At 48.8% G+C, this 23,440-nt stretch overlaps 8 protein-coding genes across 8 annotated transcripts; 4 read left to right on the top strand and 4 right to left on the bottom strand.

Moving 5' to 3' along the window:
• The first annotated feature begins 908 nt into the window (after positions 1 to 908).
• F4807DRAFT_433837 (uncharacterized protein) lies at positions 909 to 3,666 on the top strand. Its single transcript, XM_047998727.1, has 2 exons — positions 909 to 2,937; positions 3,001 to 3,666. Exons 1-2 carry the CDS (start codon positions 1,641 to 1,643, stop codon positions 3,069 to 3,071), a joined length of 1,368 nt encoding a protein of 455 aa, XP_047852094.1. The 5' UTR covers positions 909 to 1,640; the 3' UTR covers positions 3,072 to 3,666.
• Positions 3,667 to 3,952: 286 nt separating this feature from the next.
• F4807DRAFT_433838 (Redoxin-domain-containing protein) lies at positions 3,953 to 5,450 on the top strand. The gene is made up of 4 exons (XM_047998728.1): positions 3,953 to 4,537; positions 4,739 to 4,784; positions 4,840 to 5,005; positions 5,072 to 5,450. The coding sequence occupies exons 1-4, from the start codon at positions 4,176 to 4,178 to the stop codon at positions 5,098 to 5,100; spliced, it is 603 nt and encodes a 200-aa protein (XP_047852095.1). The 5' UTR covers positions 3,953 to 4,175; the 3' UTR covers positions 5,101 to 5,450.
• On the bottom strand, positions 5,451 to 8,708 carry F4807DRAFT_433840 (DNA mismatch repair protein msh-2). Its single transcript, XM_047998729.1, has 2 exons — positions 8,538 to 8,708; positions 5,451 to 8,479 (listed from the first exon to the last, which is right to left on the bottom strand). The coding sequence occupies exons 1-2, from the start codon at positions 8,559 to 8,561 to the stop codon at positions 5,714 to 5,716; spliced, it is 2,790 nt and encodes a 929-aa protein (XP_047852096.1). The 5' UTR covers positions 8,562 to 8,708; the 3' UTR covers positions 5,451 to 5,713.
• Positions 8,709 to 10,488: 1,780 nt separating this feature from the next.
• F4807DRAFT_171828 (arginase) lies at positions 10,489 to 12,362 on the top strand. The gene is made up of 3 exons (XM_047993470.1): positions 10,489 to 10,683; positions 10,781 to 11,364; positions 11,438 to 12,362. Exons 1-3 carry the CDS (start codon positions 10,600 to 10,602, stop codon positions 11,748 to 11,750), a joined length of 981 nt encoding a protein of 326 aa, XP_047852097.1. The 5' UTR covers positions 10,489 to 10,599; the 3' UTR covers positions 11,751 to 12,362.
• Positions 12,363 to 13,550: 1,188 nt separating this feature from the next.
• Positions 13,551 to 14,315, top strand: F4807DRAFT_462386 (uncharacterized protein; the record flags this gene model as incomplete). The annotated part of the gene is made up of 3 exons (XM_048001816.1): positions 13,551 to 13,747; positions 13,851 to 14,125; positions 14,215 to 14,315. The coding sequence occupies 3 exons, from the start codon at positions 13,551 to 13,553 to the stop codon at positions 14,313 to 14,315; spliced, it is 573 nt and encodes a 190-aa protein (XP_047852098.1).
• A 170-nt stretch (positions 14,316 to 14,485) lies between these two features.
• Positions 14,486 to 15,770, bottom strand: F4807DRAFT_171561 (uncharacterized protein). Its single transcript, XM_047993469.1, has 3 exons — positions 15,101 to 15,770; positions 14,939 to 15,038; positions 14,486 to 14,869 (listed from the first exon to the last, which is right to left on the bottom strand). The coding sequence occupies exons 1-3, from the start codon at positions 15,195 to 15,197 to the stop codon at positions 14,839 to 14,841; spliced, it is 228 nt and encodes a 75-aa protein (XP_047852099.1). The 5' UTR covers positions 15,198 to 15,770; the 3' UTR covers positions 14,486 to 14,838.
• Positions 15,771 to 16,344: 574 nt separating this feature from the next.
• F4807DRAFT_452725 (glycosyltransferase family 90 protein) lies at positions 16,345 to 19,875 on the bottom strand (the record flags this gene model as incomplete). Its single annotated transcript, XM_048000365.1, has 4 exons — positions 16,345 to 17,444; positions 17,510 to 18,488; positions 19,450 to 19,453; positions 19,808 to 19,875. The coding sequence occupies 4 exons, from the start codon at positions 19,873 to 19,875 to the stop codon at positions 16,345 to 16,347; spliced, it is 2,151 nt and encodes a 716-aa protein (XP_047852100.1).
• Positions 19,876 to 21,288: 1,413 nt separating this feature from the next.
• On the bottom strand, positions 21,289 to 23,360 carry F4807DRAFT_433867 (S-adenosyl-L-methionine-dependent methyltransferase). The gene has a single exon (XM_047998730.1). The coding sequence runs from the start codon at positions 23,214 to 23,216 to the stop codon at positions 21,408 to 21,410; it is 1,809 nt and encodes a 602-aa protein (XP_047852101.1). The 5' UTR covers positions 23,217 to 23,360; the 3' UTR covers positions 21,289 to 21,407.
• Positions 23,361 to 23,440: the final 80 nt, after the last annotated feature.

Below are 23,440 nucleotides of genomic sequence, written 5' to 3' on the forward strand. Positions count from 1 at the left end.
CATTTCCCGACATCGGTTAGGTCTGCAAGTTTAATAGGTTAATCCAGGTAAACCGGCTACCGAAGTATGGCCGATCCTCTTATGGATTATTAGCGGCGGGACCAAGTGGCACTAAAGAATTGCATGGGGCCTAAAGTACTATGGTCAAGTGCAGTAAGCAATGCCAGTCAGTTGCGTCAGAAACCGAAACCCGCGCCTACCTAGGTAGGTACTCTGTGTAGGTACCTAGACTCTTCGTTAGGTAAGCACTGTACTGGAAGGGAGAGGGGACAGAGACAGGGACTGTGTGACCTCGATCGCCGAAGCCACTTTGCCCACTTGCCCACACCTGCCTGCCTGCCTAGGTATTGCCCATTGCCAAAGGGCGCAAGTGTGACCAGCGTGTACCTAGGTAGGTACCTACCTAGTAATAGTCGAACAACGTAACAACCTTGGAAAGCAGCTGGGGTTGCTGTCCAACGTGCGGTTGCCAACGCTTAAACGCTTACTTTCTTTTCCCACTAATTATTCGGATAACACCAACTTGACCCTGACCAACCCATAACTTCAACACTGACACCAAATCACATCACCATCACCATCCACCAATCTGACCAGCCTCCTTTTCCTAAGTCATAAATCAAAGGTTTTATGTTGTTTGTAGTTAAACCACACATTCACTGCGAAATGTGCTAACCTGATTTATAATTTACTCGCCTACCCAGGTTCACCTCCTTCTGGAAATCGTCGCTGATTCTCTTCTCCATTTTCTCTTCCCTCCTAGCCTTGTCCCTGTAATTGACCCCTCCTCGGTTTTGGCTGCTGACGACGTAGTGTTCGTCTCTATACCGCTCGGAGCATCCTACGTCTCTTCTGTTATATTGCACCCTAGGGACTAACCCGACTCCGAGTCACTCAGCGACGTTTGCTTTTTTCGAGTTATCGAGTAATACACCACCGTATCACACCATTTCCACCATTTCTGACTGGGTAGACTTATCACGGGTTCATTCTAACCCATAACTCAGCCTGTCGATACCCACTAAAGCGTCACGCAATACTATTTATTTTGTCTATCGTAGGCCGTAGCCTTCGAACATCTCAATTACCCATTACCCGAGGCTCGTCACCGACGAGCATCTCCCGAGCCATCATTTTAAACCGACAAGATTCCTCCCACAACGAGAAAGCGGAAAGCCGCTGAGGCGAAGATAGCTGCGGATACTGGCGAGGCCGTTCCAAACAAGAGAGTCCTCGCCCCAGCAGCTGCTGAAGACAACGCGGCACCGCCCACCCCTATCACCGGTATGGATTCCGACGAGGATTTCGTGTCAACTGTCTCCAGTGGAGACGACATGATGCAGGATGAGAGCGATAATGACGATTTGTCCGGAGCCGAAGGTAAAGTAACTTTCATTTTCATTTCACACTTCCTCATTTATTCTTCTTCCCTCCGCTAGAGCTTGTTTCGGACCTGTCACCCCGTGCAGTTCATAACTTGCTTACAATGCGCAAATCAAATAGATTTCGATGTGTTCGATGACGAACCCGACGATATACCCGGCATTCCCTCGCATAAGTCCGACAAGAAGAAAGGAGTGTCCTTCGACATCAGTTACAAGGTATACACGCCACACGACATCCAGCACCAGCAAGAGGAAATGGTAAACGAAGTAAACATGATTTTGGAGATGAGCAAGGAGGATGCCGCCATCTTGCTGCGATATTTCCGATGGAATAAGGAACGGTTAATCGAGGATTATATGGACAACCCCTCCAAGGTTCTAGAAGCTGCAGGTCTGGCTTTTAGCTCTTCTAGTCCTCCTAAGCTTCAGGTTATACCTGGGTTTGTGTGCGATATTTGTTGCGAAGATGAGGAAGGGCTTCAGAGTTTTGCGATGAAATGCGGCCACCGATACTGTGTTGATTGCTACCGACAATACCTAACACAGAAGATCCGCGAGGAGGGTGAGGCAGCCCGGATTCAGTGCCCGGCCGAGGGTTGTAACCGTATTATCGATGCCCGATCACTTGATTTGCTCGTCACCTCCGACTTATCTGACCGATACCAAGAGCTACTCAACCGAACATATGTCGAAGATAGGGATATCCTCAAGTGGTGCCCCGCGCCTGACTGTGAGAATGCTGTTGAGTGTGCTATCAAGAAGAAGGATCTGGACAAGGTGGTACCCACTGTTGCGTGCGCCTGTGGTAATAGGTTCTGCTTCGGTTGTATCCTGAATGACCATCAACCGGCTCCTTGCGAGCTAGTCAAGAGGTGGCTAAAGAAATGCGCCGATGATAGCGAAACGGCAAATTGGATCTCAGCCAACACCAAAGAGTGCCCCAAGTGCAACTCCACGATCGAGAAGAATGGTGGGTGCAACCATATGACATGCAGAAAATGCAAGCACGAGTTCTGCTGGATGTGTATGGGTCTCTGGTCAGAACATGGCACAAGCTGGTACAACTGCAACCGATTCGAGGAGAAGAGCGGAACCGAGGCACGAGATGCCCAGGCTAGATCCCGGGTATCCCTCGAGCGATATCTTCACTACTACAACCGATACGCCAACCACGAGCAGTCGGCGCGTCTCGACAAGGACATCTATCATAAGACAGAGAAAAAGATGGTACAGTTGCAGACAGCTTCTGGCATGTCCTGGATCGAAGTTCAATACTTGAACTCGGCATCCCAAGCGTTGCAGACCTGTCGCCAAACACTTAAATGGACCTACGCCTTCGCCTTCTATCTAGCTCGAAACAACCTCACGGAGATTTTTGAGGATAATCAAAAAGATCTAGAGCTTGCTGTCGAGGCTTTGTCCGAAATGTTTGAGAAACCTATCTCGGAACTATCGGAGTCCAAGCTGAAGGTTGATATTATGGACAAGACGGCGTATTGCAACCGTCGTCGGGTTATCTTATTGGAAGATACCGCAGACAACTTGGCCAATGGTGAGTCGATCATTATTCTTACGTCTCGCAAGTAGCTTAGCTAACTATTGCATTTTCTCGCAGGCCGATGGACCTTTAATGTAGATTTGAAGGGGAATGCTCCCGGAGCGGGCGGGGTCGGCTCTCGCGGATAAATTGTACTGTAAGCATAGATAGACGGCGATCATGGGCGGCGTTCTGGCGCAGATTGTGTTTATGCTCTGTTGCCGATTTATCTTTTACGCTATTCCAGTGCATTTTCTCCTAGATGCTAATGCCACTGCGTGTCGTCTTATCTGTAATTACGGATCCGTCTCGGCCGGTTACGTCTATACCTCGACACACCCCCTCAGCATCCTTGATCACTAGAGATCCAACGATTTACACCACTTGAGAATGAAGCCCCTAGCTAGCTAGCATAGTCCGATGCCTTAATAGCAATTCAGATTCCACGATGCGCACTATTTCTTAGCCTTCTAATTCTTTTTCAATGTTCCATCAGTGAGGGTTTGGCGAATGAAATATCCTTATCAACCCACGGTTCATTGGGCTCATTAGATATTGCGCAACCTGTAGGTTAGCCTCCTATTCTCGAATATATTGTTGCGCAACGTATCACTTAGTGGGCAATGCTATTTTCGTATTTTCGCGAAGCCACCTATATATAACCCCAAGGCTATTCGTTGCTGGTGGCATGAAAACCTTGCGGCCACACCTACCCCTTATGCTATGTTTAGAATCATATTCAACCGTAATCCGTAGTGCGTAGTTTCATATGCCCGGCAATTTGTAATAGTATATATACATGTACCTCTATGGCACAGTGCGGATGGATCGGTTATAATATCTTCGCTCCGAATTAGCCAAATATATACATACATACATAGTAGCGTCGATCCGTCGCTACCACTTACAGGACAAGCACACCGGATACCGTGCGAGAACCCGACCGGACAAACGGTGCCCGTTGCGACGAGACGTCATAGTCCCCAAACGGTTGCATATTACCTTATCCTTCTCATACTTATCCGGGGAGCCTACCTACCTAAGCTTAAGCTTCAACGTTTCTATCGTGGCTTTTTTTTTTTTTTAAACTTCGCCGTTTCTCACCTCGCTCGCCACAGATCCAAAATTCCTTACCTAAATCTCAACCTCGCCATTTTGTCATATCACTCGTCGTACTAGCTACGTTACATACCTACTTAGGCGAATAATCAAAAAGAGTCTTCATAAAAAAAATAGAAGCAACGAAAAAGAAAATGGCAATGGCATTCCGCGCCCTGCGCCGCTGCCCCGGCGCCTTCTCCTCCTCTTATTCCTTTTCTTCCCCCGCCGCTGCTAGGCTAGTCAGTGCGAGGTCCTTCCACGCCACGCCGCGCGCGCTGGTCAAAGTAGGCGACGCGGTGCCGGACCTGGAGGTGCTGCAGGAGGACTCGCCGGGCAACAAGGTGAACCTGGCGGCCGAGTTCGCCAAGAGCGCGGGCGGCGCCGGCGTCGTCGTCGGCGTGCCTGCTGCTTTCTCCGGCGCGTGCAGCCAGACGCATGTCCCTGGGTACATCAACCACCCCGGGCTGAAGAAGGCGGGGAGTGTGTTTGTTGTCAGTGTTAATGATGCTTTTGTGTGAGTTTGGACTTTTCTATGTTTTTTATTTACTATTCCTTGGGTGTTTGGGTAGGGGGAGAGGAAAGGGGGCGCGGAGATGGGTATGAGAGGATGAATGGGGAGGAGAGGGATTTTGCGCTTCATGTGCTATACAACACGAGTGCCTTACTCAACGGAGGCAGGCCAGTCGAGTCAAAGAAACAAGCTAACGTAGAACAGCATGAAGGCGTGGGCCGACCAACTCGACCCTGCGCGCGAATCCGGGGTGAGTTCCATTTTCCGGCCCCGTAGACTACGTCTCCTTACTAACATACGCGCAGATCCGCTTCCTAGCCGACCCCACCGGCGAGTTCACCAAGGCCCTGGAGCTGGACTTTGACCTGCCGGCCGTATTCGGCAATACCAGGGGCAAGCGCTACGCCCTCGTAATCGAGAACGGCAAGGTCAAATCCGTGCATGTCGAGCCTGACAACACCGGAACCAATGGTGAGTATCCCCTATCATATCTGATATTGAATTATGTAGATGTCGCGAATACTAATCCTCGTTTAGTCTCTCTTGCTGAGAAGGTTCTGGGTTAAAGCTGTAGTATGGCAATTCTGTAGTAAAGGCATGATGGTTTAAAAAGGCGGGAAAGGACTCCAGTGACGAGAGGGATACGAGAGATGAAGTGATGCGTGTACATACGTGGATATGCCTTGTTACGACATTTCTAGTCTTAATTCTTGCCCCTAAGGTGAAAAGGATCGGACTCCTATCCCTATCCAACTCCCTAGCTCGTGATACTAGGAAGCGTGATATTCTCTGCAGGAAGATTCAAGGCGGCTGTATAATGTTTGTGGTTTTGGTAAGTCAGACTTATCGATGAATTTACCCCTTTACTATAGTCTAACAGCAAACATCGCCCCTTTTTGTCACAGTAAAAGCATCAGTGAAGCAACAAGCTGGTCATTAGGTATCTTTCTTTTTAAGCAAAGCCTGCCATACAATCAAAGCATGCCAGCAAATAGCAGCGCAGCTCAATAAGCCAATCTAGTAGTGATCCCCATGATTCCAGACGCCGAGCAAGTCAAGTCGAGCCGAGCCGAGCCATCACGATTATATAGTTACAATCCTTTTTTCGTCCTCCCATCAATTATATACCTTATCAAGCCCAGTGTCATATCCTCAAGCACCATACCATAACCATCCATCTCACAGCGCCTTAACAGCCGTAAAAAACGGGTTCGCAAGCAACCTCTCGTCGCCCTTAACCAGCTCCCTCAGCCGGTCCACCATCTCCTCCTTGGACATGCTCCCGCCCTTGACCTCGTCCTTCCACTTAACCAGGACCTCCTTGAGCCGCGCGCTGCCCTCCTCGACGTCTTCCTTGCCGTACTGCTGGGCGCCGACCTCGTGCTTGGCCGTGAAGTCCTCGAGCTCGTCCGCCTTGCGCTTCGCCATCCGCACCACCTTGTCCGGGAAGCGCACGAGCTCGGCGACGTGGATGCCGAAGCTCTGGTCGCAGATGCCGGGCTCCACCTTGTACAGCAGCGTGACCTCGCGCTTGTCGACGCCCTCGTTCTGGGCCGACGACGACGACGACGACGACATCGAGATGTGCGCCGTCACGTGCAGGTTGCGGACCTGGGCGTGGTTGTCCGCGAGCGCCGTCAGCTCGTGGAAGTGCGTGGCGAACATGGCGAAGCAGCCGATCTCCTTGACGATGTGCTCGGAGATGGCCCACGCGAGGCCGAACCCGTCGTACGTCGACGTGCCGCGGCCCAGCTCGTCGATGATGATGAGGGACTCGGCCGTCGCTGACTTGAGGATGTTGGCCGTCTCCAACATCTCGGCCATGAAGGTCGAGACGCCCTTGAGCTGGGAGTCGCTAGCTCCGACACGCGCGAGTATGGAGTCGAAGATGGTGAGCTCGGCTTCGGAGCAGGGTACGAAACACCCGATCTGCGCCATCAGCGCGATTACACCGATTTGTCGAATATATGTCGATTTACCACCCATGTTGGGACCTGTGATAATGAGGAAGGATGATTCGTCGCGGCGGAGTTCGACATCGTTGGTGATGAACTGGACGTCATCTTGCATTTCCATGCACGGATGACGGGCTTCCTTTAGGATCGTAGACCCCTCCCCTCGGGGGTGGATGGTAGGACGGACGTAGGAAGTAGGCGCGTGTACTGAGCAGTGCGCGAACGACACGATGACATCGAGGTGTGCTAATATGCCGGCAAGTTGTTCAAGGACTGGGCAATAAGAGGCCGCAACACTTACGACCTCGTTGACCAAGCCACTTTGAGTCCTATCGTAAGTCTGGGATAACTGGTCGAACTCCCGGCGGTAGGATTGTAGTGTTCTTGTAGTGAAGTATACACCGTTCTTTTGTGTCGAACACTCCTGATATTGGGAGTTGTTGCGGATGCAGCCAGCCTCTGTTCTTGTCAACCGCATACACCAACCGTGAACTTTGTGGTTCTCAAGGAATATCTTCTTGTTCTCTTCTTGGTTCAGATCGTCCGCCGCTTTCCTAAACTCCGAGTCCATATTAGACCTAAGCTTGTCGAGCTTTCTTCGTACAATGCGTAGGTTATCATCAAACTCAGGCTTGATAATATATTCGTGGTTATCGAGAGCGTCAAGATCCACTGTTGTCTCAACCATATCTGCAAGCTTCCCGAGACTGTCTGAGAGCTCTCTTAGCTTATTGGTATATGCCTCGTCCAACGGATCCTTGTACTTCTCGTCCATCACTCCCTCTAACGTTCCCAGGAATCCAGGCAAGCGAATAACCACCTGGTATGCTCTGACAACGTCTTCTAGATTTGCCTTATTTCGCTGAAATCGCTTCGCTAGGCGATATAGATCTGGTACGGACTTCAAGTGTTCTTCTTGCATAGTCTGACGCAACTCCGTATCATTGACGAAAGCCTCAACCAACTGTTGGCGCTTCTCAATCTCATCCTTGTTCATGAGAGGTTGCTTCAACCACTGAGACAGTAACCGGCTGCCGACCGGCGTTCTGCAATGATTGAGAAGTCCGTACAGGCTCATCGTCTTCGAGCCGTCTCTCGCACCTGGCATTAAGTTAAGAGCCTTCAGTGCGGCGGCATCAAGCTTCATGAACTGGGATAAATCATGTTGATACAGTTGATACTGACCGAAGTTAGACGGATCTTGAAGGACGCTCAAATACTTTATCAACGCTGCTGCGGAACCCATGGCTAATTTGAGATCTGTTTGGGGGAGAAGAGTAGCCGATCGTTCATCTTTAAGTAGCCGAGCAAGATCCTGCTCGATATCCTTGGTTCCAAAATCACCAGCTGGTCTTTCGGCTATAGCGACTCCGCAGTTGTCGATGATCTGTTTCAACTTGGATAATTCGGGGTCTTTGTCCTTCTCACCCTTATCAAACTGGATAAGGCACTCCTTGACGCCGAGCTGGATGAGGAGAGCCTCGAAGTTGGAATATAGGTCGTTGTCAAGAAACTCGCTAACACCGAGTTCTCTTACGCTAGCATCGGCAAAACAGACGCCCACACTTCTGGCTTCGGATGCCTTAGCAGAAATCTTGACGGCTAGTATCATAGGCGCTGATTCAAACTGGCCGCCGAGCTCTTCCTCAACATCCTGCAAATTTCCGGGAGAGGCTTGCTTGATAACCTTCCAGTTCATGCGGCCACCACTGCTGGCGTATATTTCGACTCGCTTTCCGAGCTTGAAGAGAGCTTCTCGTAAGAATTGTCGGAAGACGGTGACAGTCATGGTAACGGAGGGTAAGCCGCTAGCATCATTTCGTCCTAGTTGTCGCACTACAGAAGTGGTTTTGTAGACTGTTCTTGCGATGAAGTTGGCATTTTCACCGTGAGCCGTGTACCAATCACCTCGGTCGAAGATCCGGACGGTCTCGTCGCCTACGGATGGCAATGACTTGAAGAATCGGATGAAGCCATGTTCATCATCGACCTATCACGAGACTGTTAGCTTCGAGTTGCAAGTGAAGCAGACTTCACGTGCGGCATACCTTTAACTCTGGTCGGGACGACATCTTGGCTGGATATCTAAGTTTTCAGTTCTCCAGTTTTTTACAATACACGATTTTCTCTTTTACACAAACAATAAGAGTAGACTTCGGGGTATTGCTTTCATTCTTCGAGGCACGATCTTCTCCTATGTGTATGGGGATGAAGTAATAAGTCGCGTCTAAAAACCAATTAAAGCTGGGAGACGCGCCGTAACACGCTAAATCTTACCCTGGTCGGCTTATATAACCCAAAGCGTAACCAAGTACATTCGTACCGTACCAACCCCGCGTATCCCCTCTTATTCTCGGTTATTACCTACATACTCCGTATGCAATAAGCAAAGGCAAGCATTCACATAGTGGAAGCCTCCAAGCCTCTAAGTGATTCAACCCTAACACCCATTTTGACACCGACTACACAGACAGACGAACAGCCGGAATGCTGAGTATACGTTAACTCCGATACGGTTGGCAATCGCTCGGACGTCTTGTTGCGTTCTCATGAGTAGTATGAGAGTCAAACTGAACACGCAATAAAACATGCAGTCGACATGTTCACTCAAGGACTTGCGGAAGTCTGAATAATATGTAGTGTCGATAAATCCTTTCAGATATACTACACATTTTATACAACAGTGCGAACATTCCCTCCGAAGATGCAACATCGATGATTAGGGTTAAGTGCGCGATCTACTAGGGATCCCCCCGTCTTAATCCACCGTAGCGGCGGAATTAATGTATGGAAACCTTCTACCGTTGTTCGAGGACTTGACGTTGCATGGTCGCCAAGGCTATTATCACACCTGAACCGGGGCATGTTGTAGTGCGGGAAAGAAATCGTGGTGCTCGTTCGGGATAAGAAGCCCTCCATATGCATGAACAGTCGTGTAGAATCTATGGAATTGCTTTAACTAGAGGATAGATTTTAGCGGCTGAGGTCAATCGGACCGCTCTGTTAACGTGGGCCATCTCCCATCTCGCCTATAGGGCTTCCGGATCTGGATAGCCAGGGCTGCCAGGGGTACGTAAAGCCTTAGTTCTCCCTTAGCCTTCTAGCGAGGACTTCTCGTATGAGGGGAATAGAGACGAGTGACTAATAGATTGAAGGGAACACAATGCTATTACTTAACAAGATGCTATATTAGACCGCCTAAGATTTACCTAGGTAAGCCTGGTAAGCGCAACGAAAAGGAAAGCATCGGGTTGACACGGCCTTTCCCCTGACCGAAGGAGATCATCGTGGGATGTGTCCGAGCCATACGTATGTGAGGCTTCGTAAATTGACAGGTTTTTATGCGATTTTGTATAAGCCGATGCCGGTCATCATCGGAATGTGAAGGCATTATGCAGGTAGCAGTTGGAGGACAGAGACGAAAAAGAGATAACTACCTGATAGATATCGTTTTTATAAGAAGAAAATGTAATCGGTTATAGTACACCTGATAGGCTGGTAGATAGGTATTTATTGAGTGTCTGTTCTCGTGTCTTAGGGATAGGAATTTACCTAGCATTTAGGTACCTAGCTAGGCGTGTCGGTTGTGGCTGATTTAGGTAGGTCTTCTCCATTTCTCCATGTGGCTATCCGCATTGATTAGTTTATAAGCCACCGCTACTACGTAATATGCGGCACGCGTCCAGGCCTTGATATTACTAGCTAGTCCGCCGGTAGTTCCCATCTAAACCCCCACTACCATAATACGTCGTTGTTAGCTTTAACCTTTGGAGGTAGGTGGGCGCGAACAAAGTCACAAAGGGGGAAGAAAACAAGCGAATAGCTCCGCTGTCATGTGCTAAGAAAAAAAAAAGATGACCTAGGCCTTTAAAGTGTAAGACCAACATCAAACTCCTCACTTATAAATAATAGCATTTACGGTACACAACGTCTACTTTGATCGACTTTACTGGACTCTGCTAGGCCAACTGATTTACTCGCAGAAGCAACAGAATCACTGGACAAGCATTCGTCGACCCAGCAAACTCGCGAAAGGTCGAATCAGCCCTACTCCCTTACCTCTATAAGACAAAGAGAGAGACAGATCTCGGGAAAACCCCACTTATCACAATGAACACCTCAATGGTCAAGTCCAGGTTTCTGTCTCACCCCGAGGACCTCGGCGTCGTAGCCGTGGGTTTCTCAGGTGGTCAGGTATGATGAAACACCGCCAATCCCCTCCCAACCCGTATGCCCGGAAGCAATGTCAGCAGCAGGCTTACCAATGGCGGCTTCGTTTTTCATCATGTAGTGCAAACCCGGTGTCGACGCCGCCCCCTCGGCCCTGATCGAGTCCGGGCTTCTCACGCAGCTGCGAGAGGAGCTCAACTACAACCTCCACGGCCACGACACCGTCCACTCCTACCGGGACCTCGTCCCCAAGGACGACCCCCCCTTCCGGAACATGAAGAACCCCAAGGCCGTCAGCAGCGTCACCGAACGTCTTTGCGACCAGGTATACGAGCACGCCAAAGAGGGAAGAATGGTCTTGACGCTGGGCGGCGACCACTCCATTGCCATCGGCACCATCGCCGGCACGGCCAAGGCCGTGCGGGAGAGGCTCGGCCGCGAGATCGCTGTTATTTGGGTCGACGCCCACTCCGACATCAACACGCCCGAGACGAGCGGCTCCGGCAACATCCACGGCATGCCCGTCAGTTTCGTGACGGGCCTCGCCAAGGAGGAGAAGCCGGAATACTTCGGCTGGCTGAAGTCCGAGCACATGCTCAACGTGAAGAAGCTCGTGTACATCGGCCTGCGCGACGTGGACGCCGGCGAGAAGAAGATCCTCCGCGAGAATGGGATCAAGGCGTTCAGCATGTTCGATATCGACAGGTACTGATATTTTTCATGGTCTTTCACCTGAACATCTGAATTCTGTACTGATACGTGATGTTCTCGATTGCAGGCACGGAATCGGTCGCGTGGTCGAGATGGCGCTGGCGCACATCGGCGCCGACACGCCCATCCACCTCTCGTTCGACGTCGACGCGCTCGATCCGATGTGGGCGCCCAGCACGGGCACGCCGGTTAGAGGAGGCCTGACGCTGCGGGAAGGAGACTACATCTGCGAGAGCGTGCACCTGACGGGCAGCCTCGTGGCCATGGACCTCGTCGAGGTCAACCCGAGCTTGGCGCCGGAGGTCGAGTTAGGCGCGCACGAGACGGTTCGGGCCGGGTGTTCGTTGGTGAGGTGCGCTCTGGGCGAGTCGTTGCTGTGAAGAAACAAACACTCTTAGACCGGTGAGGGGCTGCGCATCAGTTGAGATTACAGATGCGACTAAGGCCGTTTCGCAATGGCGGTACACTCAGTGTCCTTGCGAAACGATGTTCACCATAGCTGGGGTTCGCTGCGTGTACGTACATACGGAGTACGCACACTTTTTCCACGGCAGCATAGAATTGTGGAGGCTAGACGGCGTCCATCTTAAAGAGATATCATTACTAAATAAACACCAGCATTATGGATGAACTGGAAGGGAAATATCGTGAAATGTGCTTTGGGAGCGTCATATTTGGTATTTCTGTCGTCGATACTGATTATGAGCTAGGTAGGTAATCGAAGGAATTGCATGGTGAGTAAAGAGATCTTCATGTTACTGGAGGTATCGAATCATAAGTGGCCCGCAGGTAGGGCAGAGGATTATCACTGATAATAGTGTGGTATCATCCAGGGGTTGTTTGATTCCAGAGCAACCATCTTCTTGGCAAAAGGAGTTCCTGGACGATCTTTGGTTTTTATTTGTCCTTCCCATTATAATGTATCATTTACCAGCCACCATATTTTATCACTTCTGATTCCTTCGTCAAGCAATTCGTAAATAACTGTAGTTGGTAGTTTATGATTTTCGAATTTCTTAATCATATTTCATAAAAATCATATCTACGATCAGACTCTATCGTCCTGAGATACGTGCTCTACCCCCTTCCGTCCATAATCTTGAAGTACTGGTCCTGCGGATCCTGGATTTACCCCGGTTTTATTCCCTGAAATGGCTCGTGTCCCTACAGGTTTATAGTGCATACGGCCTGTACCTCTTGCATACAACAGCTAACTTTCCCCCGCCCATCCCGCTCAAGTCTCGGTGGGATATCCATACCGAAAGACCACGCAAACGCGCCTGTATGTCTGTATAACCATCGAGGCCGTTACGAGTCATATGCATCAGGTCAGGTAGCTGCATAGGTACATATACCCAGCATACATAGGTACCTAACTCTCGTGTGATTTGTCACTTGGGCTTTAGTACGACGACGACTAAGAGAAAGCTTTCCACGTATATGTCTCGCCCTGTTGCGAGCCAGCCTGTCTGACAGCGCAGCAATCCCAAAAGTGGATGCCGCTTCCCAAATCCCCAATCCCGCGGGGCTCCGGCACCTGCATATTCGCGCAGAAAGAAGAACAGAGGCCCAATCAATCCCTCTTAGTAACATACCTAAATAAGTCGACCGCCTGCCAAAAGGGAAAAGACAAGAAGTACCTTAGCTTCTGAGCTGGCAGCCGACTGTGGGCTCTCTGCTTCGTCAGGCTTTTTTCTGACTTGACCTTAAGTTAGGCGACACCGAGAAAAAATACGGAGTAATTCCCAATTGAATCCAAGCTGTGCACGAAGAACGTTCGTTCGGCATCGGTCCGTCGTTGCGATTCCCAATTCCACACCTAGGAAGCTATAAACGCCCATCGCCCTCCAACGACAACAACGGCAATAACAACCCATCTAGAACCCTCCATCATTCGACGAAAATAACGAATTCGGGCAGCACGGAAATATATCTTGCATAGGTTTTGGGAGAAAAAGATAAACTTTTGGAGTCAAGCGTATTCGGTCTCGGGGGATAAAGCGCTATCGTTAAAAAGAGCGCAGTATTGATTAAATGCTCGCCGGTAGAAGAGCGAAGGAATCAACAAACCACCATCCCGTCGCGAAAACCCAGCGCGCGAAATAAGACAAACTTGATCTCGACCACCCCTCCGAAATTACAGCAGTCGAACGCCCGCGCACACCGGGACAACCGCCACGATGGCCGCGTCCATAGTCACGGGCTCCGACTCGGTGGTGTACGAGCGCCGCCGCGTCCCCCTCGTCCACCGGTACCACTGGCCCGCCATCCAGCTGAACGTGTGGATGCTCATCATGCTCGCCGCCTCGTGCTGCATCATCGGCGTCTTCGGCACCTTCATCGGCGTGCAGAACCAATTGGAGCTCAACATACCATGGTGAGTTGCCCCTTCCTTTCCTTAGTAGTCAGAGGTTATCTAGCCATTGTACAGCTCAATGAATGAGCGCTAACTCTCGTCCGTTTTTCTTCTTTCGTTTTAGGTATTTCCCATACTTCATAACCGTCGCCGCCCTGATGATCGTCTACATCGCCGCGCTCCTGTGGCTGATCGCCCAGCGGCGCCTGCTCCCCTCCATCGTCATCCTCGGCTCCTTCATGTTCTTCGTCCTCTGGCTCGTCGGCCTCATAGTCGTCAGCATCGAGCTCTGGGGCCCCGTCGGCTCCGTGAGCTCCAACTGCAACCTCTTGGTCTGGAACCAGTCGCCGTTAGGGAATAACCAAGGAACGCTCGCTTGGCTCGAGCAGAGATCTATATGTAAGTGAAGTCCGCGCCTAACCTTAGAAGCAGGATTATGGGAAATCCGCATGGAAGATAGGTTAAGCTGACTTGATGCTGTTACGTAGGTCAATCGTGGCAAGCGGTGTTTGCCTTTGCGCTGATCGGGTGTATATTTTTGTTGTGGATTATTATCATGTCGGTGCAGGTCTTTTATGATAACCCCTAACTACTTACGCATGATGTATGACATGTATCTTATGGCGAGGAAAAATTTTGCTTCTGCTCGTTCGCCTATTTATACCTGCGTGCGAGCCATTTTCTAATGTCTCCGCGTGAATCACGCACCGATGATCGCCAAGATGAACATAATCTATACGAGGTGATGAGCAGCGAGATATGGCGGCGACGGGCAGCAACGGGATAGACAGTCTCTGCGCATTCACGGTGTTTTGGTTAGGCGTTACAAGGATTGGCTGAGATTCGTATTGGTGATTTATCTTCCCTTATTCCATGGGAAAATCACCTCAATCACCCGGCAACCTCGGTTGGATATCACGACGGTAGGAGAGGTTATGATTGGAATATTTATCTCTTAATTGAGGAGTAATACACTCCCAGAGACATAATTAAAATGATATTTTACAAGCTAATTCCACCTGGAGAATACCAGAACGCCTCAGCCGTTGTAGGGGTATTTGGTGGGATCATGCCATTGTTTCATATCCCATCAATCATTGATCATCCGCAGTCTAGTTGGAGTATTTAGGGTCGACCTTGTTTCTGTGGGAGTCATGTTTGTTAGCCTGTTGACCATAGAACTTTGGTTTGGTTAACCTGGAAATGACTTACCCAGTGGCCTTCTCATACATCTCGCGCGCCTTGTCGGTGCCAGTCTCGAGTTGTTGGTCGGACAGTTTTCCACCCTCCTTTTTGTTGATGAGGCTAGCGACTATATTGCAAAAGGTTGGTTAGGAACGATTCGCGATTAGAGAAGTGTGTGAGAAAATCTACCTTTGTCACCGTAGTCCTTCTGTTGGCCCGTCTGTTGAGTGTTGGCGTTGCCAGAAGATCCTCCTGCCTTTCCAGCGAATTTCTTGAGAGCGTCCATTGTGATTGGTTGATGACTTAGGTAAATAGTTTTGTTTTGTAGTTTATTTGGAAGAGTTATGAGGTATGTTTTTGAAGTGAAAAGTAATTCAAAAGACAGAATTGATAATGGGAGCTACTTGTTTTTATAAACTATAAGTGATAGCAATCATCGCAACTTCCAACTATCGGCAAAGCTCTCCTCACCGGATTCGGTGTGCTCAGACAATATGTGATGACGTCCACTGACGTCCATTAGAACGCAATGTACGTAATTCGGGAAACCTTGCCGATCTCGATCAGATCCGTCAGGAAACGGCGTGTGGTAGGTAGCACCTACATACCTGTTTTTAGCCTTTGTTCCGTCTTGTCTCGGTCTAGCCTGGTAAGAGCAGGTTCATAATTGCAAGACGTCGATGCTCTATGGCTCAATCATACCCGAGACATTGGCGAATGCTCTTGCCTACTAGGTATAACCTGGAAGGCGCCGCAACGTCATACCCCATCTTTGCTTGGCCCTTCTAAATGTGGCTGAGTTATACGACACTCCAATTCATGAAATGCAGCGAGTACACGTGCAACTCAAACTACAAGTTTTGACCATCCTAAGCTACCGTTGTTGGAAATGTGTGTATTAGCTTAGAGCAATATGCAGTGGTCATGGGTATATCCTGTTTTATTATCCAAAGATAAAATCCCATCGTGTTGAACCTCATTGACATCATCACGTATAAGGTGCATGGTAGCAAAGTTTAATGTATCCGGTGAGATTTAACGTCCTAGCGTCTTAATCATTGGCTGAAATCCAATCTAAGGTAAGCATTTAAACTTCGGCGTGTCTGGACCGCAGAAGGACACGACCTGTTTTCAGCTGCTTTTCTTCCTTAGAACAAGAAACTCTAGACAGGGCCCTGCTTATGCTACCAAGAACTGTCGCTTGGAGACCCTTCAATGCTGGTCTTTAAATACACCATCCAACGCCGGTGCCCCGGGCCAATTGGCCACATGCTGCAGCTCATCATGGATCTGCTCCATGGCCCCCGTGCCAGCATTCCCAGCCGTAACCCGCCTGAACGCCGCCCTCATGGTATATCGACGATGTTATACACTGTAGTTCGTCGCCTCAGGGTATGTATCATATTGAACCACTTCCAACACGCGCATTTCTTTCACGACACTAGGTCGTCTACCCAGCCCATGCTCTCTCTCCTGTCGTCGGCAATTCGCGCGTACTCGAGCAGTAATCGTAAGACGTAAATTTGCATGTCTTCCTTTCTGAGCACCTTTTCGGCCCAGGCTTTTCCATCCATCGCAATCTTCTCCGCCACATCGTCGTGGCCGGGAACGCTATCTTCATAGCCGAGGAAATACTCCATTATGCCGTAGTAATCGCCAAAGCGGTTGTCCATCGGCACAAAGTGCTTCCATGCCACTAGGCGACTGTCGTGCCACTCGCGCCAGAGCGTGCTCTTGATGGGCAAGCTCGTACTTCGTAGGAAACCTAGGTAACGTCCCGAGAAGGAGTTGCCATCGATATCGGGAAGATACTTATAATAGAACTGAACTGCCAGCTTTTGCCCAAGAACCGTTTCATAGTGTTCGTCGGTGTAGATGCATTGGCCGTCTTCCTGCTGTGGTTCCACGTCGGGATCGCAGAATAAGTCAGTAAAGCCCACATCCGCCCATTCCGACACCCATGGCCCGAGTCGCTTCTCCTTCTGAGCCGCAAGATTATATGTCGTACTGGGTAGCTCGAAATTGATCGGTGCTTCTGCTCCCTCCTCGGCGCGCGCAAGTTTTGTTGCATTGTTCATAGAGACGAACCGATGCCTTTGAAAGCCCTTCCAGTTAGACTCGTTGTTCCGCCCACCGGTAGCTACACCACGCCATATCACAGGTCCAATTTTGCTATCCCAAGAGGGACCGTGGTCATCTCCTCCGGTAAACCGTTCTTCCTCGTTCCAGTACATGGGAGCGGGAAGGAGAATCTCATTGTTTGTGGCTAGTTTGCTTCCTCCAAACATCGGAAAGAGGACCTTCGTGGCGGACGTGGTTAGAGGTTTAATGAATATACCCTCCAGCCCCTGTAGATCTGGTTGGTGACAAAATTCGGACGAGAGACTAGCGTTGGACACGTATCCCTGATATTGGTGGGGTGTTGCCCACGATGGAGCGAAGTTGGGCTTGTCGTTAAACGAACTCATAGCAGGTTGCTTCCGAGCTGGGCTATCAGGGGGGCAGCCTCGACGAGCGATCAACCAATATGGATCTAGAAGAACTTAGTATACAACTACACTTTGTGTTGATAATTGGTAGCAGAAGGGGTGATCTCACTCGTGTCTTCCCAGTTTTTATCGATGGTGTGAAGGGACTTGTCATTCTCGTCGTGTTTGACCGGGGGAGGTAATTTTTGGAATTCCTTCACGATACTTTTCGTGGGACTGAGGATTCGACTCTGTTTTTCCTTCTTCATATAGGCACTAATGTCTTCCCACGGAACGACAAGTCGAGGCTCGTCCATGGCATTCAAAGCGATATCCATGTCGGGCAGCAGGTGTTCGATAGTCTGGATCATGTCTAGCCAGATCTGAGTCCAGAACCAATCACTTTCGGCGCTCGCATTACCATTGCGTACATTGATAACCATCTCATAGCCCCTGGCCTCGGTACGAATGGTAGCCGCGTCCAGGCCCCAGAATGGGTTGAGGTCATGGTAGATCTGATCAAAGAAGTCTTCGACTAAAAGGGCATTATGCTCTTTGGCGAACTCGTACCATTTGTCAAAACCAGGAGGCGGATGTCGACCGCGACGTTTGCGATAGGCTTGGGCAGCTTCAGCAAGTGTGTTCGATTCCTTAGCAAGTAAATCCTTAAAATCCTTGTCGGCGATCTTGACGAGCTCATCAATCGGGTGGGCGACAGCGGGCTTAGGTGGGACAGGTTGAACAGGTTGGGCTAGTTGATCGGATGCGGGTTTCGCATCGAGGTTGGGTTGGTTTGCCCCATCCGTGTTATCATAAACGGGCTTCTGATTCGAGGTGGGATTCTTGGCGGGTTGATTAACTACGTCAGGCGTCCCTTGCTTGTGGGAGTTCGATGAGGACGACGATTTAGAGTCATGGCCGGAGGTTAAATACGTGTTGGGAACAGAAGGATCTTGAGGTTTATGCGAGAGGTAGTAGAAAATCCCTATGAGGAGAAAGGCGGGAAATATATATCGCAAGAGGTGAGAAGGTCGCCTCGGAGGAAAAGCGGGCGAGCGCATGGCGATGCAGAGACGTCGGCCGCCCTGAAGACGGCGCCCGGACGTCAACTTGGCTTCTAAAATAGGATGAACCGTTTTCGAAGGTTATAGTTTAGATGGAATGGCGCAAGATAAGCCGAGGAAACGTGGAGGCGCCCTATGCAGTTCAAAAGTTAAATGTGTCGGCAATGATCCTTAAAGATGACGATAACGGCAACGACAGATGTGCAATATCAAAACTTTGCTTCAGAAGCAACGAATATTGATCGGAGCTCAAAAAAATTCGAAAGAGCAACAAGAGAACTAAGTGAGTGTTCAAAGACGGAAGGAAATACGAGTAGGAGGCAGTTGGTGGTCATCAGAATGGAGTGTGCAATAGACACCGGAAAATGCGAATATGTAGAGGTGTTGAAAATGTGAAAAAGCCAAGAACGAAAAGGTTACATAAGACGAAGGAAAATAATACAGTCAGTAAGATGACACTGTAGCAGTGAAGTGGTAAATGATAAAAATGGCTATGTAGGTAGCTGACTGACTTTGAATGACTTGATTATCTCATCTTAAGTACAGGTTATAATCAGGTTGTCAAATTGAATGTTGAATGTTAATGTGTTGCGAAAGCCCGACGACGAAGTAAGAGAAGACAGAAAACAGTTGATTGGGGAAACTGGCTAGCGTGGTGTAGAAAGACAGACTTGCCCTTTCCACAGAATGTATGTACATGTGTATCCCGTGGACCTACCAGGTACCCCATTGCCCATGTAACTGAATGAGCGCAACTCCTTCCTTCTGTATACGTACCATGGGTCTAAGGTAAATTGGATTCCGGTTCCTTGGGCCTTCCCTGTCCCAGCCCAGCTGCCCAGTAATAACAACCCCAAGTATTAGCGCATTGTGAATGTCGCCAGCTGCGAAATCGTCAACCATCAAAACTTGAACGTGGTAAACACATAGTAAATGTATTAATTTAGCATGCAAAACATTGAAATACTTAGGTAGGTTTCTATGATATACCTAATCTACTACGTACAATGCTGGACAATCAAAGCTGTACTGAGTTCATACAAATAATGAATGTGATAAATAAGGTGATTGCCACGGCTCCACTTTCTCGGTGTCTCGCATCTAGATATCTCCTGTCACAGGAATAAAAATACAAGTCGATCATTGATCTTCTTTTCAGCTGATAGTGGCGCAGCGTCTGAGGGTCGCTTAATATGTGCATACATGCCGGCATGTACCGTGACATACCTACCCTAATAAGATAGCAGGACCCCCATATGCCGTTTTCAAAGAGAGTAAAAAATTACCAGTGCGAACCTTCCCGTTCCATTGTTCGTCCCATCTACCCTTCCGTGCATTGTACCACAACGGGCCGATCAACTTACTATGTAAGGTCGTCATACCAACCCGGTGGGATGTGGATACTCTTTTCTCCAGAGCCTCTTATCATCATTGAATTGGACAACTCTCTATACCTACCTAGGTAAAGAAGATTGACGTGGTGAAAATCCTCATGACAATCTCTACCATACCAGTTGTTGCGCTACGATGCGCCTGATATGTTCCCCCTTTTTCGCTCTAAACGACCGGAGGATAAGATGAATTGCCCAGGTAGGTTCCTGTCTTAGTTCAGCACTAAGGGTCTATACGTGTAACTGAAAGCAGCTAATGCTGAGCTAACCCCGCGCTAAATCTCCATTTTCAACGCATCCCTGTCCCACCAGACAAGACATTCCAGAAACTGGATAGAACGGGTTCATCAATAATTACCTACTTAGAGATAAAGTTTAGGACAAGAAATATGAATAAATGGGTAAAAAGTGGTGATATTCGAAGAATGGTTTATTAAGTAAATTTGGGTTTAAACCCTTGGTGAATAGACACATATCTGTCAATCTATCCGATTGTGCCTATCTTACATACCTAGGTAGTACATAGATCAATGGGAATCTCGAACTTGGCAATATATTATTAGCAACTTGAAGTCTTGAATATCCGGTGGGATGTAACATGGACACACGTAGAATTGAATATCGTTACATACGATACAGACATATGGTCAATGCAGCATTCATGTCGTTCAAAGTACCTACCTAGTTACCGTACTTTCAATCCATGACATTTTGCATAGTACCAATAGGCTATCCACGGCGCTAACTAGAACAAAATCGAATCTATCAACTTACGATTATTTACAATATTCGACAATCTAAGATGCTATAGCCTATGAGGCGTGGAAAGAGTTTATTCGAGTTCTACCAACGATTGCACTTAATAAAAGCCGGGAAACACGACGGAGACACATTGTCACATAGTAAGATTAAAGAAAAAGCATGTGAACAGGTACCATGATTCTCCTTCCTTGCGTATAACGGCGAAATAGATGGGAGGAATCACCCACATAAGCGAGGCCGAATATTTATTCCATCTCCCGCTCTCAAGACACGGATTCTTAAGCAACCGGGGATCTGATATCAATTGGCTTCTCAGACCTAATACTACGTTCGATTTGAGCCGCAATTGGACGAACCCGTGCTATGCACATTCAAGATATGTACCTACAGATATAATAATAAAAAGAACTTAGGACTAGTGATACTCATTGGCTGAACCCGCTTAGGTAAGTTACTAGTGCTGACCACTATATTAATCTGTCCTCACGCCATAATATTCTGGTCTTACTACGGATACGATAACTTATAGGCACACATATTAAGGCTGAGAATATAGGGATCGATAGGCCAATGGCTTGTTAACTACCACTCGCTAACCCTAGGGTTGCATATTTCGCGTACCTAGGTAGGTTTAGGTCAACAGATAGGTATAATGGCAGACTATTACATTTCGATACGAACAACTTGCTGGATAGCACATTAGACATGATCTTTAAGGATGTTCATCATACTTTATGTTCATGGAGTTGTATTTTCGAATAGTTGTACTACTGTTTTATTTGTATGGCAGGTAACTCGACCTCTCCTATTCTTATTCGCCTGGCAGAATACTATCTTCGTCCAGCATCTCATCGTGAGTACGGGCGACGAGGTCATGAAACTGGGGGCGGAAAGGCCACTCCATCCAGAGCTCGAGGAGTTCTTCCCACTGTCGCGCATTCAACATTCTCGGGGTCAGCTCCGTATATCGCGTCTGGGCCAGCACGCCCCCATGATCTACGTCTCTGATGCTCTTCCAACGAGGTATGATGTAGTCTGCAGCCCCCGGCATTAGGGAATCCAGCGCCTGCTTAATCGGCGTAGTACTCTGGGTCATCAGCGAGGATAGTATCAAATCGAAGCAATCGCCCGCACGGTTCGAGTTGGGACCTGTCTGATGCATAAGGGGGTGTACCGGTTTTGGTTGGATGTCGATGAGGGTGCATGGGATATTGGGATAGAACTCTTCAGGCTTCACAACCATGCTTTCGTACTGGCGACGATCCCAGTGGAGCAGAGGAGGATCTTGCCGATAGTAATGAAGATTATCTTTGCAGGCGATGAATTCGTCGACAAAACCTTGGGAGTGTGCTTGTACATTTTCCTCCCATTCCGTTTCGAGCTCCTTTATCTCCTCCGGGGACATCTCTCCAGATTTGCGAAGAGCTGTGATATTATCTAGATCCTTTATTAGAGCGAGTATATATTTGGACTTCTTCTCCTCCCAGTTGTGCCTCCACTGGTAGTGTTTCCATCTCTTATACCTATCCGAGCCCTTGGCAATGGATTTATTATCCCACTCTTCTTCGAGCTCGCGCAACGTTTCTTGATAGGACCTCTTGAAGGAAGGCATCGTAATTCCTGGCTTAATAATCTTTCCCGACTGAGATATCTTTCGAGCTTCTTTCAAGGCTTCGGAGTCCCTCTCTTTAGGCATCTTCATTTTGGCATCTCGCATCCTCCTCCACGCGGCCACATTGCTGCTTGCATTTATAACGTCGTCGCGAACGTACCAGACGTAATCAGGGTCTTCGGGCCCACACACCTCGTGAACCCACTCACAGGAAAGCTCGCTATCTACCGCCAACTTCTTACGCCTCTGGAGCACCTTAGGGATTAAACCATGCTTGTCGTCGTGTCTAGTCCATATCAACATCCGGACAAGCCCGTACCGTTGAAACAAACTCCTGGTACGAATAGCATCAATGAACTGATATAAAACTAGGTTGACCAGAGATCCGAAGTTTTGAAATCGTTTTTTAGGATGAAAGGCGATGTTTGCGGTGACTAGTAACTCATCGTTCCGACGGGCTGCTTGACCCGAAGCGAGAACTTTTTGGTGAGGTAGATGTTCAGGGGTCAATATTTGGGTGAGCTCTCGCCAGACGAGGCCGGATTTGGGAATAAGAGTAGTGTTAGGGCGGCTGAGCAGAGGCTTAAGAAAGGGCTCGTAGAGCTGGCTGTCCGGTTCCATCAATATGTGGGACCGGGGCTCGAGATAATCGTGAAGCTTCCGACTCCAGAGTCCGGCGCCGGGATAGATGTCAATGAGATCACATCCTTTATGTCGATCCAGATCGGGACCGATGTAGGAAAGGATATCATCGCATAACTTGCTACCAACAACGTTGACTCTCGTCTTGTCGCCTTTAGGATCCTTATCACTCTTCCTTCCCCTCCGGGATATCCATAAATTAGTGGCAGCAAGCCGTTCAGCTACCGCACCTATCGGCTTTATTTGTTTTTTATCGAGCGCATTCAAGGAAATGGTGCGCCTTGTCAAGGAGACAATTGGCGGCCGATGTAAGAAAGGGAAATGAGGGGAGAAGATATTCCGTACATTGCAACGGACAGGAGACATATGAAAAGAGCGTCAAGTGGTCAGCCTACCACGCGGTTCTCGAACTCATATACACCTACATACGTGTGTTGTATTGTGAATTAACAATCGCGATTTTTCTTTCCTCGATTTTTCCATTTTCTGCCTTGTACGACCGCTAAAAAAATATGCGCCGAAAAGTACATAGGTACTAGGTTACATCCCATAGTAATCCCTGTACAATGTGTAAAAGCTCCACTCTTACT

This window comes from Annulohypoxylon truncatum (genome assembly GCF_022578515.1).
Source record: "Annulohypoxylon truncatum strain CBS 140777 unplaced genomic scaffold F4807scaffold_26, whole genome shotgun sequence".
NCBI classification, from domain to species: domain Eukaryota; kingdom Fungi; phylum Ascomycota; class Sordariomycetes; order Xylariales; family Hypoxylaceae; genus Annulohypoxylon; species Annulohypoxylon truncatum.

What these genes read in the sequence shown, in the direction of transcription:
- F4807DRAFT_433837 (XM_047998727.1), top strand. Translation starts at nt 1,641, where the DNA reads ATGGTAAACGAAGTAAACATGATTTTGGAGATGAGCAAGGAGGATGCC. An exon ending in CGCAGACAACTTGGCCAATG is followed by an intron (nt 2,938 to 3,000) that starts GTGAGTCGATCA and finishes ATTTTCTCGCAG; the next exon opens with GCCGATGGACCTTTAATGTA.
- F4807DRAFT_433838 (XM_047998728.1), top strand. Translation starts at nt 4,176, where the DNA reads ATGGCAATGGCATTCCGCGCCCTGCGCCGCTGCCCCGGCGCCTTCTCC. An exon ending in AGTGTTAATGATGCTTTTGT is followed by an intron (nt 4,538 to 4,738) that starts GTGAGTTTGGAC and finishes AACGTAGAACAG; the next exon opens with CATGAAGGCGTGGGCCGACC. An exon ending in TGACAACACCGGAACCAATG is followed by an intron (nt 5,006 to 5,071) that starts GTGAGTATCCCC and finishes ATCCTCGTTTAG; the next exon opens with TCTCTCTTGCTGAGAAGGTT.
- F4807DRAFT_433840 (XM_047998729.1), bottom strand. Translation starts at nt 8,561, where the DNA reads ATGTCGTCCCGACCAGAGTTAAAG. An exon ending in CGTCCCGACCAGAGTTAAAG is followed by an intron (nt 8,480 to 8,537) that starts GTATGCCGCACG and finishes GTCTCGTGATAG; the next exon opens with GTCGATGATGAACATGGCTT.
- F4807DRAFT_171828 (XM_047993470.1), top strand. Translation starts at nt 10,600, where the DNA reads ATGAACACCTCAATGGTCAAGTCCAGGTTTCTGTCTCACCCCGAGGAC. An exon ending in TGGGTTTCTCAGGTGGTCAG is followed by an intron (nt 10,684 to 10,780) that starts GTATGATGAAAC and finishes TTCATCATGTAG; the next exon opens with TGCAAACCCGGTGTCGACGC. An exon ending in AGCATGTTCGATATCGACAG is followed by an intron (nt 11,365 to 11,437) that starts GTACTGATATTT and finishes TCTCGATTGCAG; the next exon opens with GCACGGAATCGGTCGCGTGG.
- F4807DRAFT_171561 (XM_047993469.1), bottom strand. Translation starts at nt 15,197, where the DNA reads ATGGACGCTCTCAAGAAATTCGCTGGAAAGGCAGGAGGATCTTCTGGC. An exon ending in GAAGGACTACGGTGACAAAG is followed by an intron (nt 15,039 to 15,100) that starts GTAGATTTTCTC and finishes TTTGCAATATAG; the next exon opens with TCGCTAGCCTCATCAACAAA. An exon ending in ATGTATGAGAAGGCCACTGG is followed by an intron (nt 14,870 to 14,938) that starts GTAAGTCATTTC and finishes TGACTCCCACAG; the next exon opens with AAACAAGGTCGACCCTAAAT.
- F4807DRAFT_433867 (XM_047998730.1), bottom strand. Translation starts at nt 23,216, where the DNA reads ATGTCTCCTGTCCGTTGCAATGTACGGAATATCTTCTCCCCTCATTTC.